At 51.8% G+C, this 18,393-nt stretch overlaps 8 protein-coding genes across 8 annotated transcripts; 4 read left to right on the forward strand and 4 right to left on the reverse strand.

The window, feature by feature from the left end:
- Positions 1–129: 129 nt before the first annotated feature.
- On the reverse strand, positions 130–1,716 carry ppe1 (putative ribosomal protein/carboxylic ester hydrolase (Ppe1); the record flags this gene model as incomplete). Its single annotated transcript, XM_046091224.1, has 5 exons — positions 130–314; positions 416–672; positions 732–822; positions 894–1,393; positions 1,538–1,716. The coding sequence occupies 5 exons, from the start codon at positions 1,714–1,716 to the stop codon at positions 130–132; spliced, it is 1,212 nt and encodes a 403-aa protein (XP_045947201.1).
- Positions 1,717–2,397: 681 nt separating this feature from the next.
- LDX57_009495 (uncharacterized protein) lies at positions 2,398–4,088 on the forward strand (the record flags this gene model as incomplete). The annotated part of the gene is made up of 2 exons (XM_046091225.1): positions 2,398–2,574; positions 2,646–4,088. 2 exons carry the CDS (start codon positions 2,398–2,400, stop codon positions 4,086–4,088), a joined length of 1,620 nt encoding a protein of 539 aa, XP_045947202.1.
- Positions 4,089–5,102: 1,014 nt separating this feature from the next.
- LDX57_009496 (aldo/keto reductase) lies at positions 5,103–6,302 on the forward strand (the record flags this gene model as incomplete). The annotated part of the gene is made up of 4 exons (XM_046091226.1): positions 5,103–5,148; positions 5,218–5,256; positions 5,322–5,856; positions 5,933–6,302. The coding sequence occupies 4 exons, from the start codon at positions 5,103–5,105 to the stop codon at positions 6,300–6,302; spliced, it is 990 nt and encodes a 329-aa protein (XP_045947203.1).
- A 1,007-nt stretch (positions 6,303–7,309) lies between these two features.
- npl4 (nuclear protein localization protein 4) lies at positions 7,310–9,507 on the reverse strand (the record flags this gene model as incomplete). Its single annotated transcript, XM_046091227.1, has 4 exons — positions 7,310–7,576; positions 7,638–9,105; positions 9,176–9,306; positions 9,409–9,507. 4 exons carry the CDS (start codon positions 9,505–9,507, stop codon positions 7,310–7,312), a joined length of 1,965 nt encoding a protein of 654 aa, XP_045947204.1.
- A 904-nt stretch (positions 9,508–10,411) lies between these two features.
- On the reverse strand, positions 10,412–10,816 carry pst2 (putative NADH-quinone oxidoreductase Pst2; the record flags this gene model as incomplete). The annotated part of the gene is made up of 1 exon (XM_046091228.1): positions 10,412–10,816. One exon carries the CDS (start codon positions 10,814–10,816, stop codon positions 10,412–10,414), a length of 405 nt encoding a protein of 134 aa, XP_045947205.1.
- Positions 10,817–12,135: 1,319 nt separating this feature from the next.
- yth1 (cleavage polyadenylation factor RNA-binding subunit YTH1) lies at positions 12,136–12,900 on the reverse strand (the record flags this gene model as incomplete). Its single annotated transcript, XM_046091229.1, has 1 exon — positions 12,136–12,900. The coding sequence occupies one exon, from the start codon at positions 12,898–12,900 to the stop codon at positions 12,136–12,138; it is 765 nt and encodes a 254-aa protein (XP_045947206.1).
- A 2,177-nt stretch (positions 12,901–15,077) lies between these two features.
- LDX57_009500 (uncharacterized protein) lies at positions 15,078–15,689 on the forward strand (the record flags this gene model as incomplete). The annotated part of the gene is made up of 1 exon (XM_046091230.1): positions 15,078–15,689. One exon carries the CDS (start codon positions 15,078–15,080, stop codon positions 15,687–15,689), a length of 612 nt encoding a protein of 203 aa, XP_045947207.1.
- A 2,452-nt stretch (positions 15,690–18,141) lies between these two features.
- LDX57_009501 (uncharacterized protein) lies at positions 18,142–18,333 on the forward strand (the record flags this gene model as incomplete). Its single annotated transcript, XM_046091231.1, has 1 exon — positions 18,142–18,333. One exon carries the CDS (start codon positions 18,142–18,144, stop codon positions 18,331–18,333), a length of 192 nt encoding a protein of 63 aa, XP_045947208.1.
- Positions 18,334–18,393: the final 60 nt, after the last annotated feature.

The following is an 18,393-nucleotide window of genomic DNA, read 5'->3' on the forward strand; positions in this document are numbered from 1 at the left end:
CCGACAGCCACGTCTCGATCGTAGCACCAGATGATTATTATTGCCTGACCCGAGTTAATAAAATGGTATATATACAATCAGTAGGTATATAAACTGAATCAACCATCTATGACTCCCAGATTCCGAACACTACCTACCCCCTGTGCTCTTCTTCATCGCTGCCGACGCCTGCAGATCGGCCACCTTGGGCGGAAGCACCAGCGCGCTGCGATCGTTGCGTTTGTAGAAGTCCACCAAGATCTGAGCTGTCTTGGTCGGTTGATCTTCCTGGATGAAATGGCCTGCTTCCGGGAAGACTTGGAGTTGGTATTTACCTGGAAGTTCGTTAGCCATGCCTTTCACTACCTCGATGCACAAGCTGAAATCAGAGAAACAGCCAAAGGCTATTTGGGAGAAAAAAGAGTGGAAAGAATACCCTGCATCTGTCCAATCATCAATTCCTTATCCAAGCGATCCGTACCCGCCAGCAGAAGTAGCTTGCCGCCCCGAGCCTCGAGAAATTTCCGACTCAGTCCGACAAACCAGTTCTCCCAGAAAGGCTTGGTTTCGGCGAGATTGGTTCGCCATATCCAGGGCTTGGAGGGGTCCTCGGCGGGAGAGTCCTCTTCGTAGAGTAGCGATGGGACAGAGACTCGGGCTGAGGTGCGGTTTCGGATTGTCCGGGAGCGGGTGCTGTGATTGTTAGCCAAGAATGAGGTTGCTTGGATTGGATTTGTTTCAGAAGAACATACTGCCATTCTATTCCTGAAGTTAACGATGGGAATCGCGAAGGCCGAGTGGAGAGATATTTCTCCATGCTTTGAAGCGCATCCATTGCCGAGCCTAAGTCCCGATTAGTTTGATAGTAAGTCTTAGACGAGGGCGTCAATCCGGAATAGGAAAGTGAAGCATACCCTCTACTACATCCAATACCGCATACGCCAACACCTTAGCTCCCAACTCGCCCGTCTTCGCCACATCGGTGATCACCGCACCGCCCAGACTATGTCCTACGAGGACGATATCCGGGAGGTCGAGCCAACCCATACGTGACTGGGTCTCGCGGACTACAAAGACAAGGTCCTGGTTGAGTGTCGACAGGGTCAGATCCAACTCGACTGGGGGCGAGTCTTGACCCTCAGGAACGGGGGCCGCGTGCACAGTCGTTTGGCCGTGATCTCGCGCGTCAATAGAGAGAACCCCGGCGCTTGGCAAGATCTTTCGGATCTCTGCAGTGCAGGTCGCGAATGATAGGCCTGAGGAACCTGCCCCGTGGTGCATAACGAATAGGGGACCCGAGGAGCTCGGGGGAGTCAGGTAGACATGATGGGTGATGCGAGCAGTGGCGGTTTCTTGCGTCAAGAAGAAGTCCTGGCTAAAAAAGTCCGTCCAGGGGAGAGTTGTGGACGTGGAGCTGGTGAAGATGTTAGCTTCTGTAGTAACTATATCAGACACGTGCAGTAGAGATAGAGTGGTCGGGGTTGGTAGCACGGGTGATTGGCTCGCAACACAGTTACCGTTACACCGGCTATATGGCTTCAAGCATATCAAGACTCACCCTCGAGCTGGTCTCGAAAACAATTGCTTTGTTGGTGAAGGCACCACCGTGCCGGTGGACGAGACGGATGAGCTATCCTTGTCGACTTCCTCGTGGGGTTCCATGCCCGGCACAGGAGGAAGTTCGGACGGGAACTTGGCCAGTTTTGCTTTGGCAAAAGACTTTTGAAGTTCACTCATAGATATTACGGGTCGTGTTGACGGCTGGAGGGATCTTCTTAGAACACTTTGGCCGGGGAGAGAGTGTGTGTTGATGGGGAGCTTAAATTGAATTAGCTACAATCAGTCGATGTGCTGGTGGGGCCGAGGACGCTAAGGACTGGTGGATCTGCACTCGACAAGCATGCCGCCATCCCCGAAGGCATTTGGAGAACAAAGAGACCGGGATGGAACAAAGTCAATGTACTCAGTATAGAGCGTAGAGGGGAGGATGAGGATTTACAGAAGAGAAAGTAGAGCTAGTCTGTCTAGGGCTTCGTAGGGAAGGAAAAGCGAGTCCCGTGCGTTGCCTCTTTGGGCCCCACCCGTTCTTTTCTTTCTTTGCTGCTCGCTCTCTTCTTCTTTTCTTCTTCTCCCTTCCTTTCTTCCCTTCTCTGATCCCCCTTCATCCTTGTCCCTTCTCTCCCTCTCTTTCCCCTTTACGACCCTCTCTGATGCTGCATCCCAACCGTCGGACAGAGTGGCTGCGTCACGTGCCAGATGACCTCACTCGCCTGTTTGCGGTATCCTATAATGACGTCACTCTATCCAAATTCTCCGACGCCATGCTTTTCCCTGTCCAGATCACTTCCTCGAGATGGCCGAGTCTTGAATTCATCCTAGCTCACAGTCCAGATTTCTCCAAGCAGTCACCCATTAACAATGGTTTCACTGTGGCCTAAAAAACAAGACAACCCCGAAGGGGGGGACCAGCCCAGCCGTGAGGACGACGAACGTCAGTCCTCTCGGTCTCGACAGTATCGCGATCGCGAACCCGACGAGCGGACACGACTCCTTCCGCGCGAAGCTGCTGGATACCTGCATCCCGATGATCCTGCTGTGTGTATCTCCGTCATGTTAATATGCTGCAACGATATCTAATGACTGTTCTAATTACAATGAATTGCTAGGTCTCCCCCTACAATCTCTGGAGCATTCGTGCTCTGCGAGGCCTGTCCTCGCTCTTCTTGGCCATTAGCTTCGTCTGGTGGACCTTCCTGCTCGTATCAATCTTCGTCAGCCCTCCAATGATGCATACCCGCGGCTCCGGCTTCTTCGGTTTCTCTTACACCACGCTCACCGTCGGATATCTCGCCACTGGTCTGCTGTTCTTTGCCGTTCCTTCCAAGCCCATGACCATCTGGGGCTTTGTCCTGGCTATCTTCCTTCTGGTCGATATGTGCCTTATCCTGGCTGTTCCGCGAATCCGCGTCGAGGAAGGCTGGGTTGGTATCGCTTCTGTGGTCTGGGCAACGTTGATTTCGTTCTACAACATCCTCCAGAACTATCTTGTCGCCTGGGGAAAACGGGAGGAAGAAGAACGATTGACGGGTCGTGAGGAGACCCGTCGCTCTCTGCGCGAATGGCTCGCTGTGCTGGTCGAAACCGTCGTCATGGCTATCCTAGGCATTGTTGCCATTCTCTTTACCGCAACACTGATCTTGCGCTCCCGTGACGCCTCGCTCCCCGCCCCCGGCAAGCAGTACTACGTTAACGGCAACAACTACCGCGTTCATCTCGCCTGCGTGGGGACCATCACGGGAGATCACATCGATGGTACGGCGTCTTCGCATCGTCGACCGACTGTCCTCGTCGAGGGTGGCGAGGAACCCGTTGAACACACCCTGCTACCCTTCATCGACGCCGCATACAAGAACGGCACCATCGACCGCTACTGCTACTGGGATCGGCCGGGACTCGGCTGGTCCGACAACGCCCCGTCGCCCTACTCGGCCGGCATGGCCGCCGACGCACTGTCGGAGGCGCTGGCGCTGGCCGGCGAAGAAGGACCCTGGGTCATCGCCTCCGCCGGCGTGGGCGGCATCTACAGCCGTATCTTCGCGAGCCGACATCTTCTTGAGATCGACGGTCTCCTGCTGATCGACACCCTGCACGAGGACTACCTGGGCAAAGTGGGCTCCCCGGGATGGGGCTTCCTCCTCTGGTTGCGCGGTGTGCTCTCGCCGCTCGGTCTAGACCGGCTGGCGGGCGCCATCTTCAAGGGCCGTACGCGCGAGGACCGCGTCTACGGGCGCAGCGCCTACCAGACGGGCAAGTTCATCAAGGCCAAGCTGCAGGAGAGCTTGGTGGCCGGGTCCCTGACGTCGTCTGAAGTCCAGACGGCTCGCCATGTGCAAATCGCCAACACGCCCTTGGTGGTGGTCAGCTCCGGCGTGGAGGTCCGCAAGAGCGAGAAGTGGGCCAAGACCCAGGAGGACCTGACGACTGTGACGAAGAACCTACAGGACTGGGACGTAGTCCAGGGGGCGCCGCACGAAGTGTGGAAAACGCTTGCAGGACGGACTGTTCTGGAGCGAAGACTGGGACAGTTGGTCAAGGGACATAAGAAGTAGTCGAAGTATGTTTTTGTTGATGTTGTTATGGCGGCGTAATGAGGTAAATTGTAACTAAATCGGCTGGTTGTTTTGGATTAACATCTCCTCTAATGTCTTCTTTTCTTTATGTTTGTACGTTAATGATTGAAATGATTTCTTTAATGTGTTTGGCAGTTGATCAAAGTATTTATCACCCAACTAAGGAATATAATGAGATATAGGACGAATTTAGTAATAGTTAGAGCAGGGAGTAGATATAAAGACTGTTACGAGACAAGAATGAATTCTCAGGTCAAATAACTATGAGACTAGTCTGTAAATGTACCCTATACTTCCTTCAACGCCATGAGATGCCAGAGGATGCTGCTGACAGCACCATGCATGTACTATGAGGTATGTGTCCACATCGGGAAAGCGATTCAATCATTACACTTGAGGGAGATCGTGTTAGATAGGCAGGATAATATCACCCGATCACTAGCCTTCATTCAACACGACACGGAAATCCTTCCAGAGACTGTTGGGCTTATGGAATATAATAGAATTCTCGTGAAGAGAAAAAAGGCGGCACAGTACCGGTGGAGTAGGTACTAGTTTGAAAGGTTACAATCCGATTGCTCGCTGCCTTATAGGCAAAAGACACTCCACTGGCCTCGAGCAATGCTCTCGGTCTCGTAGAGCTGTATGAGCGAGCGCCGCTTACCAAGCTTTAATGCGGCGCGAGGGCGAAACATGCACCGTCGCGTTTAGTGCGCGACTAAGCTCGTCGATGCCTCTCATACAAGTCGCACTTCAAGACGGACGGAATGGTGGACCCGACGGACGGGCCGTGGAGCGAATGGAAATCGAGAGTCCCCGCCATTGCTGATAAATTTGAGACTCGTCGAGTCATTCGTCATATCGTTGTGAATACGGTGTGGTGTATATATAGTCTAGGTAGTACTGGCTGTTTATTGAGTATTGCTCCATCTTCTCGACTACCTACCTTTTCGCTGTCCCTACCCAATTGAGTCATCAAGTTGGGTCTTCACCATGTCGTCTTCTAACGTCTGTACCACGTCTTTTCCTCTCAATAATGGTATATCCCATGTCCCCTTGATTTAGATAATCCATTAGTAGATACTGACCATGACTTCCCTCATTTCAGGCATGAAACTACCTGCCGTAGGCCTGGGAACATGGCAAGGTACGACAATCCAGATTCAAATCGGAACCACGCATCCAGTCAAGACAATTGACCCCAAAACCCAGGATTAAACAGCCAAGCCAGCAAGGACGAGCTACGGGACTCGATAATCCACGCTCTCCAGGCCGGATACCGCCACATCGACACCGCGCAGCGGTACGGCACCGAGCCGGTCGTCGGCGAGGCCATCCGAGCCTCAGGCATCCCTCGCAGCGAGATCACGCTCGTCACCAAGTTCCCAGGGAATTGGCACCACGACCCCGCGGGGGCTCTGCAATGCTCTCTAGACGCTCTGGGTCTCGACTACATCGACATATTCCTGATGCACTGGCCCTGCGCCACGGCCCCGGATTCCGGCACCCCGCTCGGCATCGACGAGTCACCCACGTTCGTCGAGACGTGGAAGCTGATGGAGAAAATCGTCGGCCCGCGCTGTAGATCCATCGGCGTTAGCAACTTCAGCCAGAAGACCCTGGACGCGTTGCTAGCCGAGGCGACTATCGTGCCGGTCGTGAACCAGGTGGAGTTGCATGCGCTGAACCCGAATCATAAACTGAGCGCGTATTGTCAGGAGAAAGGCATCGTGGTGACGAGTTGGAGGTAAGTCAGCCTTTTGCTTCGTCGTTCTCCCCTTTATTGGAGACCCAATCGCTGAACGTGGAACTGTTGCATCAAGTACCCTGGGCGGAGGAGCTGAATTCGCCCCGCGTGCCGGGGAGATCCTCACCAACCCGTTATTCAAGAACATCGCCGCGAACCACGGATGCTCGACCGGCGTCGTCTCACTATCCTGGGCCGTGCAGCGTGGCATCAGCGTCATCCCCAAGAGTAGCTCAAGAGCGCGCGTCGAGGAAAATCTCAGGTTGGTTACTCTCACCGAGGCTGAGATGGAGGAGCTGAACCAAGCGCACCGGACGATCGGTCCGCTCCGCATTGCGGACCATATCCAAACTACAAGAGGAGAAAAGGATGGCAAACCGACCTTCATGGGTTGGACGAATGAGGATTTTGGGTGGGAGGACGCTGAGGGAAACTGGTTGCTCTAGAGTCTGGAGTACTGTATACCCTGTAAATAGAAAGACTGTGTTTGCATTGTTTGATTGCCCCGTGGAGAGTCATGTGATACGAACTCTAAAAAACCACAGATTCCACATGACTTTTTGGGTGTAGTGAAAGCTGAAAATAACATCATCTGTATGGGCACAAATGTTTACAGGCCGCTGCCGTCTTGAAAAAGACTGAGAATTCCATAAAAGCCGGGCATTATAGAAACAAAGCCACCAGCTATCTAAGTCCGGGTCCATTTTGGATTATCGCCTTTTTTGCGGCGGTGAGCGCTGATTTGGATGCTACCAGGGGCTTGGCTCTATCTTCGTGAGATCGAGGTCTTTTGGCAGTCAGTCGGGCGGTCAGTCTAGTGTTGATTTGATTTTGGATTGGTTCTGCCGGTCAATCCCGGTGCGCAACAAACCACCGGCCGGACTGTTGGCCTGAGGTTGTCTTTCTTCCAGAGCCAAGATGGATGGCATACATATTCGAAATTACGGTGTAATCTCACATCAACCCCAGTATCTAAGCGCCAGAGCTGCGAAAGGTCGCATGATCAGAAGAAGCCACCATCAAAATAAAGCAGGTCTTTTAGCAACCCAGTACTTATACGACTGTGCTTGATTCATATCTACCCACTACGGGCCAGCGGACTACACAAGACAGTCCAATATTAACCTGAGAGTAGAGAAACAAGCGATTTCGTACCATCTAGAACGCGAAATCTATTTCCAAGGGCCGAATAGAAGAAAAATCCCGAAATCACATGCTGACACTTGTATCCGTGGGCACCAAACACATTTACATTAGAGGAAAGACTGGGGATAATCGGGTTGAAGGCCTCCAGATAGGACGAAAGGTAGAGAGGGTGGGCCCTAGCGCAAGTTGAACAGGGCGAAGTTCATCCGGGGTAGTCTCGATGACAGTGCCTTGATCGTTCACGCACGAGGGGTTTCGGTACACTCGAAGTGATCGCGGCTAGGTGGGATTGTTCGAAATCATCCAGTCACTCTAGACTAGCTCCCTTGAACCTCTTAGCAAGCTGTTCACTCTCGGACTTGGGAGACTCAGGCCTTGACGGGAAGAAACGCTTCTCGCGTTTGGGCACTGCGCGAGGAGGTTCGGCCGAACTCAGCCAGGGGCGCTTGGGGGGCCGCTCACCACTTTCCTGAAGAATTGTGACCAGGGTTGCCCACCCAGGAGAATTGATCAACTGCAGTCCGTCCGAGGGGTTGCGGGTGGTTGCGACGCGGCATAGGAGGGCATCTTCGTCCTAGTTATAGGAAAACGCGGGCGTTAGCCATGTAGACACGATCATGATCTGATAATCTTACCTTGTTGAAAGTCGACAGAGAGTGGAGGAAGCAGAGAAGATGGAAGTCGGACACTGCGCGGATCGCCTTGTCGGGATCTCCATGGGTAACTAGTTTCTTGGCCACATGTCGAAGTTCCTGGCTTTCGCCGATCACCTCGCGGTTCTCGAGAGGGAAACTAGTGTCAGTGAAGAGAGGTGAAGATTCGGTGGGGAATCCATGCGTTAGGGTGACCAGAAGATATTCGACAGGGAAGCTGGGCTTTGCGTTCTGCTGGGCGCTCACGCCGTATTCGTTGATCTTGCGGTAGAAAACCTCGGGGATGTATCGTGACTCGTTCTCGGTGCCGTCTTCCTCGGATTGCACCAGCATGACGGACGGCTCTGCGGAGGGCTCAACGATATCGGCCCGTACCATTTCGACTCCGGCGACCGAAGCCTGATAGGCGCTCACCGTGATAGCTCCCTCCTCGTCGCCACTGAGTACACAGGTGACAAAATTGGAACCGAATCGGCCCGTTCGACTCCATTTCGTTGCTTTCGGATGCTGCGCCTGCAATCGGGCCGCGAAGGTGATTTCCTGGGATGAGAGGTAGTACGAGTCAATATGCCGCTTACAGATCACTGAACCATCTCCCTGTCCGGCATCGAGTAGGTCGGTAAATATCACTCCGATCTTCTCCAGACCACACAGACGGGCAACCTCGTCCACCTCCTTCTCATTGGGCCATTCGTGAAGCGTAATCCCATCGACTTCGTCAACCTGCGGTGGTTCGTAGATCGCTTGAACCACCGCCTTCACCCCCAAAGGCACCTCGGTGTACTCCTCGTAAGTACCGTAGAGGAAACCCAGGCGCTGAGCACCCGACTTCCGCCAGAAGTCTAGTAGCGAGTTGATGAGGTCGGGTGTTGAGAACTCCACATGGTCCACCATGCGGAACTCTTGGGGTTGCAAGCTGATTGCGCTTGGCTGACACTTGGTGCAAATTCCCTCCGGCCACGACGGGTGTCCAGATGGGCAATCTCGCCGTACTCGATAGTAGGGTTCATTGAGGGGGGGCATGAAGGAGCTCTTGAGTTCGGATTTGTTGGTCGCGGCATTGAGTTTTCGCAAGTACGAATGGAACGACAGGTGCTTGATTTTCTTCTCGCCGAGATACTTGGGGTCGTATGGCTCGAGGGGCATGCAGTAATCGCACATGCCTTTAGGACCGTGCTTGCACATCTTCATGTCTCTGTTGCGTTTGATCTTTCCATCTTTCTTATCCAGCGCGTTATCCAGCGGCGATTGCTGCACCACATCCCAGGGGTTCTTGATCGTAACTGATGGCGAAACGGGCTGAGGGCGGATCGCGACTGTCTCGGTCTGCGGAACCGGGGCTCCATTCAAGCGGCGAGAGGACTCGTTGGCAGGGGCAGCCTGTCCGTTGGTAGACCCGTCCTGTGCTCCCTTTTTGCTTTGATAACCAAGGAACAGCTTGTCACCGTGCCTAAACCCAGGAGATCAGCAGCTCAAATCAAAGCACACTTCCCACCCTACTGATCCTTGCCACAACTGACCTTATACCAACCGCCTCAATGGAGACTCCTTGCAGGGTATTTAAGAGGCGCTCTTCTCCTCCGGTGCCTATCGGTCTATTCGAGAGGACAAGCGAGGATGGGTCCACGTCGTCGGGAAGGTGTTCGAGAATCTAAAAAACGTGGGACTGGTGATTAGCATTGGGTTACCAATTTTCTTTATCGTATTATCATAGAGATGAGACGCAAGCCAGAAGACGCCTTCCAGGACTCACCTTTTGCTCCAGAGATAGAAACGATTCCTGCGGGCTCACGGTCAACCGAAACTGACCGTTGCGGCTCTCGAATCTCAAAATGATCGGCCGGGACGCCATGACGAGAGCTCACAAAGGGAAAAGGATAGGGAACGGAGCAGAGGTGCAGTTCAAATTGATTGAGATTGACAATATATATGAGTCAAAATATGCTGTATGACGTTAACGGGACATGTCGGGAGTGAATGATAATGAGAATGGATGAAGGATGCAAGCCCACGAAGGCAGAGCCCGCGCGAGAGCTGTCTCTCTCTTGCTCTATCGTCATCGGTCGGCGCTTACGCTCCGTTACCAGAACCCCGCAGAACCTCGCCGAAATGAGACTCATTACGGGTATTTCCCTTACATCTACGGAACCTTAGGAATACATACTTCCCTGCAAACGAATCTGCTCTTAATGTTGCAAATTATATTCAAACATACTACAATCTGGACTGATTCTTAGTGGAAATCCTTTATTATGTTTCTATGCCTATATATATATTGTAATGACATTCCAAGTCCTTTACGGGTATTTCTCACATCGTAACAACAAAAGAAAAAACATCAGATCATATACCTCCCATAATAAACGCCTAGATTAAACAGAAACGGTAAAGCAGATCGGGCCGAAAGCTCCCACAGGGTATAAGGAAACGATACAATTAGAGGATGTTGCACTTCTTAGGCAGACCGCAAGGTCCCTCGCTCGTCTCGTCCTTAGCCTGCTGGGTGTTCTGTCCCGACTGCTGTCCACTCTGCTTACTCTGCGCCGGTTTGGAGGTCTCCGATTCCGTGTTCTTCTGCTGCTGCGATGCGGCCGCAGAGGTTTCGGGCTTGGATTCCTCGCTGCCATGCAGTCAAGCGAAGCTGACCTTGGAGACGTGGTCGTAGAACGCCTTACCCTGCTCCTCGGCGATCTGGAGCTCGAGGGCGGTGGGCTGGCGGGAACCGTCGGCACCCTGTAGAAGAATTCCATGGTCAGTCAATGATTTTTCTCAAAGTGGTAAAATGAGAAAGGGGAACATACGGCGAAGGTACCGGCACCCCAGGCGCTACCACCGTGGATCTCGTCCAGGTTGGAGAGGAGAGCGAAGGTGGTCTTGTATCCGAGAGGGACGTAGATGAAACCGTGGTGGGCGAGAGTGCTCATGGCGGCGATGGCAGTGGACTCCTGGCCACCACCGAGGGTACCGGTGGAGACGAAGAGACCGGCGTACTTGCCCCAGTAGCCACCAGTGGCCCAGATACCGCCAGTCTTGTCCCAGAAGGCCTTCCACTGGGCAGGGAAGTTACCGTAACGGGTGGGGATACCGAACAGCACAGCATCGTACTCCTTCAGCTTGTCGGGAGTAGCGATGGGGTGGGCGGACTTGGGGGGAGCGTGCATCTTAGCCAGAACTTCCTCGGGCAGAGTCTCCTCAATCCTGAGCGTCGTGTATAAGCAATTGAACTTCCAACTACTCTCGATTGGTCGTCATAGAAGGGATTGCTTACTGGAGGAGGTCGGCGCTACCACCGGCAGCTTCGATACCCTTCTTCTCGGCCTCGGCCAACTTCTGGATGTGGCCATACATGGAGTACTGTAGACATCACCAATTGGTTAGTTCTAAAGACCAGGACGAAGGTTTAGAGAGAGGTGGGGGGTGGCAGAAGTAGAGTATTCACATACGAAGACAATAGCGACCTTGGGAGCCATGGCGACGGTATTGAGAGCTCGAAAGCAAAGGATTAGGATTAAGCAAGAGGAAAGAGATGGAGTGAGAATGAAGCCGAATGAAGGGGGGGCAGAGAGGGGCGCCGAAGCGGCAGCACTTTATAGTCGTTTCCTGAGCAGCAGCACAACCGACAAGCTTAAGCTGCGGGCCCCTCCAGGCGCTCCTCCTCGTCCTCAGTCATCCGCCGTAATCGATTACAGATGGCCCGCCCGAGTGGGGCCTCAGGCCAATCAGCGCCATACTTGCCGGTTTAGCTGATTCTTACACAGCGTTGACAAATGAAGTCGGCACTGGAACCTTCGCTTTCCCACACTATCACTAGTATGAATCCGATTATTATTGATCTCTGATTCAGATTCCAGTAAGACCATTTGCCGGTTTTGGTCTCTTCTTCTGCCGTGGATTTTCTTCTAGATATCTATTTTTCTTCTTTTGTTTGTGTCTATAATTCCATTTCTCCTAACTATGTCTATCTTATAGGTAAGAACTAACCAAGTACATACTGGTAATCATGATGTCACCTCCTACTACTACCTCGCCGAGTACAACCTTCAAATGCGTAGTATCCTAAACTCCAAAGTCTGATAAGATCCCGGCTATTTTGCATGAGTGCACCCTGGAGGCCCACTCCTAATTTCTACAACCTATAGGAGACTTTGAATCGTACATGATGCCATTTTTTGGCGCCGTAAACAGTACTTTATCAACATACCCGACCCCAATCTGGTTAGGAACTCATTCATCGCTCCGGAGTCCGGACTTCGCCTGTCCGTGACCAAATGGTTCGATAGCTCGACAATTGGAGAAAATAAAAAAGGAAAATGAAATTGCCATTGGTACAAGTTGCATTGGCTCTTCCCGTGCGTGGGGTTAAGGTAACCGTCAAATGCCTCGAATTGGGGGTATCTTGAGATGATCGTAGAAACTCCAAAATAATTTAACTCAAACACCAAATGCTGGTCAGAACCCTCCCTCCATCTGAGGAGGATCTTTAACCACGTCCTCGTCCCCTGAACCGAACACGCATGAAACCCCCGCCGCGGCCACGTTCAGACCTCCATTCTCGCTCCCGCTCCTTCTCCCTTTCTTGCTCCTCCCGGATCAAAATCTTCTCGCGCTCCAGTTCCTCCTCGCTCTTCTCGACCCGGACTGACGGTCGCGGGAGATTCTCGCTCCATCGCGGATGGGCATTGACGCAGGCTTTTCCATCCGGACAGAATCCCGCCAGGTAGTATTGGCAAATGCGTCGACGCACGTGGCGTTTCGCGCATAGCGGCCCCAGCTGACAGTATCCCCGATCGTAATGCTCGCAGGGGGGAAGTCGAGCTTGTTCCCGCACGTGCTGGTAGAGACAATCGTCACCGTTGGGGCAGTAGCCGGACCGCGAGAAGGACTGGCATTCCGGCATCCGTCGCAGGTTGTATTCATGCAGATATTCGCATTTCAGTCCCTTTTTGCAAAGGCCCTTGAGGAAATGTTTGCAGACTAGCGATCCGTGGGTTGTGGACGGTGCCAGCCCTGAGGCGGTGGTGGTCGACGTCGTGACTCGCGACGGGGTGGGATGGCGATCTGGGCATGCGGGCCCTAGAGGGCAGTGGCCCTCGCTGTAAGCCTTGCAGACAGGGACATCGCTGGCGAGGCCGAAGCTAAAGTTCTGGCGGAGGAAAGGTAGGAAGGAGAATTCGTCGTAGCTGGGGTCGCGCGCGTTATCGGTGGATAGGATCTGCGCCGCAGCGTGACTCACGTCTGCAGCCATGACAGTGGAAGTCTCCAGAGGCTATTAATGGGCTTCGGAATGAGGGATGAAGGGGGTACAATGAACGAACGTGAGCAAGTTAGAGGTCTGAAAGATGGCAGGAAGATCAAAGAGATCCTAAATGGAAAGCGGTGGCAATGGGACAATGAAGGCTTAGTCATGCCAATCATGTTCATGCTGGAAAGAGATGGGTTCTTCTTCACAACATTAATAATACTCCATGGGGACTATTCTTCTTTCATTTTGAAGAGACAAGAATGGTTTGGTTGTTTCTCTGAGAGGAATTGTGTTTTGCTTGTTCGATGAACATACACGTCATATCCCCCGACCTAGACTTTCCTTCCCGTTACTATGTAATGAACCTGATGCAACTGTAGAAAGTGACCCAACCATGGCATACGAATTTTTACCTGGTTTGATATAAAGAAGGAAGGAGTGTATGATCTCGGTTCGATTTCAGTACAATGTCAAGGGTCGTACTCAGTGGTTTTCCTGCTTCTTTCTTTTCCCCTCCCTCTCTTCCAAAATATATTAGCTGATGTCCCTCTATACATCTGATCCGTGCAGCTTTTGATTGAGTCAATCGAACTGATGTGTATAGTGTGATGGCAGGAAATCATGCATCCTTACAGGTCAACAAAAGACAGTCCCTTCTAAACAGCACTTGGGATTTATGAAGTGATCGTTAGCGCTGACTTGTGGATGCGCCAAAGACAGGCAAGCTTTTCTATGACCGCTTCATCCTTTTCAAAGTGGGCTTCGTTCATACTAGAAGAAACTTTTACACTTCTCAAGTACTCCACTCTTGAGACAGTCACTTCTGCGTTTTATGAAAGCAAGTAGTGACATTAGGAGGCTGCTTCCCAATTGCAGAATGCCGTCTACAATCATCTAACAGCAAGAATGACTTACGTTATCCTCCCATTTTTTCTTAGATGGTTCAGACGCCGTGGAATCGGTCGTGACACTCTCTCCGAGCACCATGATCTCGAGGTTCAAGCCGATGAGCTTACGAAAGAGCATTTTTCTCATTGGAGAGAATCCTACGGCATCAACGCGGGAGCGTAGTTCTAGAGAAAGCAGTAGGCAGACAAAGTAGCCTAAGAAATTGGAAAGAGTTCGGTGCATACCTACTGCCTAGAAGATGTAGCCTTATGGATTGATCAATTTAAGCAATTATGGGGCTTCAAGGACCCCAACCTACATTCCGGAAGAAGGAGTGGAAACCCATAGGTGCTTTGGGGGCTAAACTCAATGCCGGATATCGCCTTGTCTTGCACATCAGCCTTGATTAACAACTCTCTCATTAAGTCGATACTTTCCTTGCCATAAGGGAAATACTAAAGAAGAGGATAACCGAAGAAGAAGAGGAAGAGAATGACTGAAGATAATGTTATATAGAAGGAAGCCTTGCAGTCTGGCAGGCTGTCGAAGTCGGTATCAACATTTATGGTAGAGGAAACATTATCATAGATGTCACTATATATGCGATAATCGGGATAATTTCTACTTGCACGCTCAAAGGCATCTTTCATCAAATTCTCCGCCTTGTAGGTCATGGAGGCACACCAACTTGAGAACCATCTCCGAGAAGACCCGATTCAGCATTAGTCCCATGCTACTTGACTACTAAGTCTACTAGGCACCTAGCAGCCAACCAAAACAATCAACAACATCGCTGGGCGCGGAGTGCAAATTTCGCTAAAGTCCACGCCGGTCTTGTCAAAGCCCAATAAAAGGGGCCCAAGAAACGCTACTGAAGCGATGCAACCCCAATAGTACCAAAATGAGCCTCATATCTCAATCCCACCAGGGATTCAATGCACAGAGCTTTGTTCAACCCCTAGCTAGCTGTCATAGTTTGTGACTCATGGCTCATGGCGCTCTCCATTCAGGAGCGAACTCCGGGGCTAGTAGTTGAACCGTACATGAAAGTCTCGATATCTAGCCCGTTTGGGTGATATGGCCCCCATGGGTTGATTATGATAACTAGAATTTGCGTTCGAGCAAGGCCTTGCCCCCTGGTCAACGGCTTTCAGAATATACTATTTACTGGGCGTTGTCCCTCGTGCTAACTTTTCTGCTCTTTCTGCCTTTTCTAATCGAAACTTCAGACACGAGAAAAATCTACATCTACCAATTCACCTTTATTTCCATATCTTCGTGCTCTACGCAGGATGAAGACCTCCTTCCTACTCATCGCGGCTCTCGCCGGACTCTCCATCGCCGAAGACACCACGACCATCCCCTACTTCGCTGCCGACTGGACCAGCATCGAGATTCCCAGGTACACGAGCACCGCCGCCAGCGTGGCCGGCATCAACGCCGTAGCGACCACATACGCCGTGGACTGCCTCAAAGACGCGCCCACCTCCGACTGCCACATCGACAAGCCCTGGACCCTCATCCAGGGCTCCGAGACCTACAGCTTCACCGGCGTCTACACGGCCTGGGAAACCGGCAAGGGCAAAGATAAAGACGACGGCGTCACCGTCACCCGCGAAATGCAGTGCTCTTTCACCTCCTTCTCTGAGTCCGCCAGCTGCTCCATGAGCTACGAGGCGACCGGGACGATGAGCGGCACGGCCTATTCAACCGGCACGACTAGTTCGTCGAGCTTCAGCACCGACCAGGTCGGCTACTATGCTATGAAGGTGACTGGGGGGTTGTCGTCGTTCACGGCCCCTCAGGCAACTGAGACGCCTGATGCTGCGAGGGCTGCAGGCCCGGCTAGGGCTTTGATTACTGCGGCTCCGTTGGCGGCGGCGGCTGCGGTTGCTATTTTCTAGTTTTTGGGTGTTTTTCTGTCAGAATGATTATATGTTGTTGATTTGTTTCTGAGGATCTATGATAGCGTGGGGGAAAAGTCTGGGGACAGATGAACGGCGATCATAGTGTTATATTATAACCTTCGACATCGGTGCTTGAAACGGCCGCCAACTGATAAGATAATGACATTGTTTGATCTAAATATTACTGTGTATACATACTTTTTCTGACATATGTTTGCTATTTCCGGCGAAATCAAGTGGCCTATGAGATGCGTTTTCTGGCGGCTTAGAGCCATTATAGTCTGAGTCAATTTCGATCTTCGGCCTCTAAATCCTATCTCTCTATAATTCAGATGGAATTCCCAGAAAGCATTGCTGCTATTAAGTTGAAGCTGTCACACTCCGAGCTACTCGGACAGGTAAGGGTTGAGTGGGCGTGGGAAGAGGGCTTTAAAGCTCACTTGAATCCTTTTCTGAAACCCAGCGGGAAGCATGATAGTTGGCTAAAGAAAGCAGCTGTCCAAATTTTTCAAATCTATAGCGGAAGGTAACAATTAGAGTGTCCGTTTAAACTCCGAGGACGACATGACGCGCAAACGGTGAACGACGACTATTTGTTTAGCATACGGAACGCTTAGACGACTGTGCAATTGAATCCAAAGCGACCATAATCAAATGGCAGATGAAAAGAACATGTCTCGGTCCACAGTGGAATAAAAATACCCCATCCGCTTAGCGCATTGAGGCGGGAATTGGAATACGAATGGCATCGGGTCGCATTTCGAATAATGTTGACGCCGGACGGTCGGAGGGCAGCATCGAACCAGCACTCCGCAGATCCGATATGGCCCACTACGATCTACTATGGACACTAGACATGTACGGAGTACGGAGTACGGAGTACAGTGTACACAATACTTACCATGTACGGTGTAAGTAAGTCAATAGCTCGTCTGTCATCCCCACGCCAGCCATGCCGCCTTACTTGGAACATGGCCAAGCTGCAGCAGGCCCAATAATGCGATGATTACTTGGTCTCGGTTGCCCCTGCATACAGGGATCACATGCCCCATTTTCGCAGCCAAAGCACCGGCCAAATGCGCAGCATGATATTCTGCGATCGACAAGGACTTTTGCAAGACTCCACGGACGACTTGGGTTGACGGAGGCCCAGTCTATGCTTGGGGAGAGAGCCCTAGTCAGGAGGAGATGGGTGGCACGTGCTGTTACCTATGGGTAGAGGCCATTCTCTCCAGAATTAGACCGATGGACAGACGGAAGACATGACTGGTATACTCCGTACTCAGTAATTGACGCAAGAGTGATCCTTGACTATCCGAGCGCCAGTCAGATCGCAAGGCAGGCATTGTCATGCGGGGATGAAAATCGCTAGTCGGCGGCTGCATTTCTCCCCACAAGCTCCCAGGTCTAGCGAACGAGGCCGGAAAAAGCAACGAGCATGAGAAGAAAAACCTTAAGGAGAAATAATTTCGAGGAAGATCCTTTCTCTCAAATCCGATCTCTCAGTCCGGACGGAAACTATCTTTCAAACCGGGGGATGCTCTGATCTTTCTTCGTTTTCTATTGGCGTACGGAGTCGACCACTTGTTGATCCAATCTTAGTCGCTGACATTTGGTGCGGATGGTCCGATCCACTTCTCAGGGAGAAATCAGAGATCAGAGAAGTCGCCCATGGCCCATGCCCACGGATTCTCACCGACGACGGCCCGCCCGATCCATCAAACGCCTCCGTCTGACTGCGGCCATGGTCACGATTATTGCATCCCTCGTCGGGGGCTTAGAGCCTTAGACAGAAAGACAAAAAGAATAAGGTGGGGGTGGACATCGTCCGCTCGACGGTTGGGCCTTCACTTGCGATCAGCAGCAAAGACCCTTTGGGGTGCTTCACATTTCCCCCCCTGCCTGCATCGTCAACGCCGCAGACAGGCTGGAGAACAAGAAACCGAAGCAGTCAGCGGGGGGCGCCATTTTCTCTCATTGACGGGGAGTATGCGCGTCAGGTGAGGTGCATGGCATTTATGTCATTCTGCTGCTCACTTGCCTTGTTGCCTTCTAGCGGATTGACTCAGCATGGAGGCTTTTTTTATTATTATTGATTTTTGATTTTTTGGAGGTGATGACGACGGACTGTCAGTGGCTGCGTCGAGAAGAAACCTAAGGAATTTCAGCGCCCAAAACGAAGACGAAGACGACAAGGCAGAGAAAGAGGAAATGCAGATGGAAGCAAATCGTAAAAACTGCGCAAAGTACCACACGTGACCCCCGCCGTAATAGGCAGTTGCGCTCTCATCGCCTTCTCTCTGGTCTTTCCTTTGCTTCTTCCTCTTCCTCTTCTTTTCTTCTTCTTCTTCTTCTTCGTACTTGTTCTTGTATCATTATTGATTGTATCTCTCTCCTATCCTTCTGTCGCCCCTACCTTCCTCCCCTCTCCCTCTATACACCGCCCGCCATGTTCTCCGGATCCCTCTTCCCCCACTGGCGGCGCAAGGCCGCCGAGCGGTCCAGTAACAGCTCGTATGAAGTGCCATTCTACTTGAATGCGGCGTACTATCCGAATTGGAGAATCTACCGTCAACAAGCTCCCTCCTCGCTCAGACTGGGATTTGTCTCACATGTCTTCTACGCGTTTGCTTGGTATTAGTCTTACACAACCACCGGGGATCCCTCCGCTTGGCTCTGGTTCGAGACAAATATTAACCAG

Source organism: Aspergillus melleus (assembly GCF_016097325.1).
Source record: "Aspergillus melleus strain CBS 546.65 chromosome Unknown contig5, whole genome shotgun sequence".
Classification (NCBI taxonomy): Eukaryota; Fungi; Ascomycota; class Eurotiomycetes; order Eurotiales; family Aspergillaceae; genus Aspergillus; species Aspergillus melleus.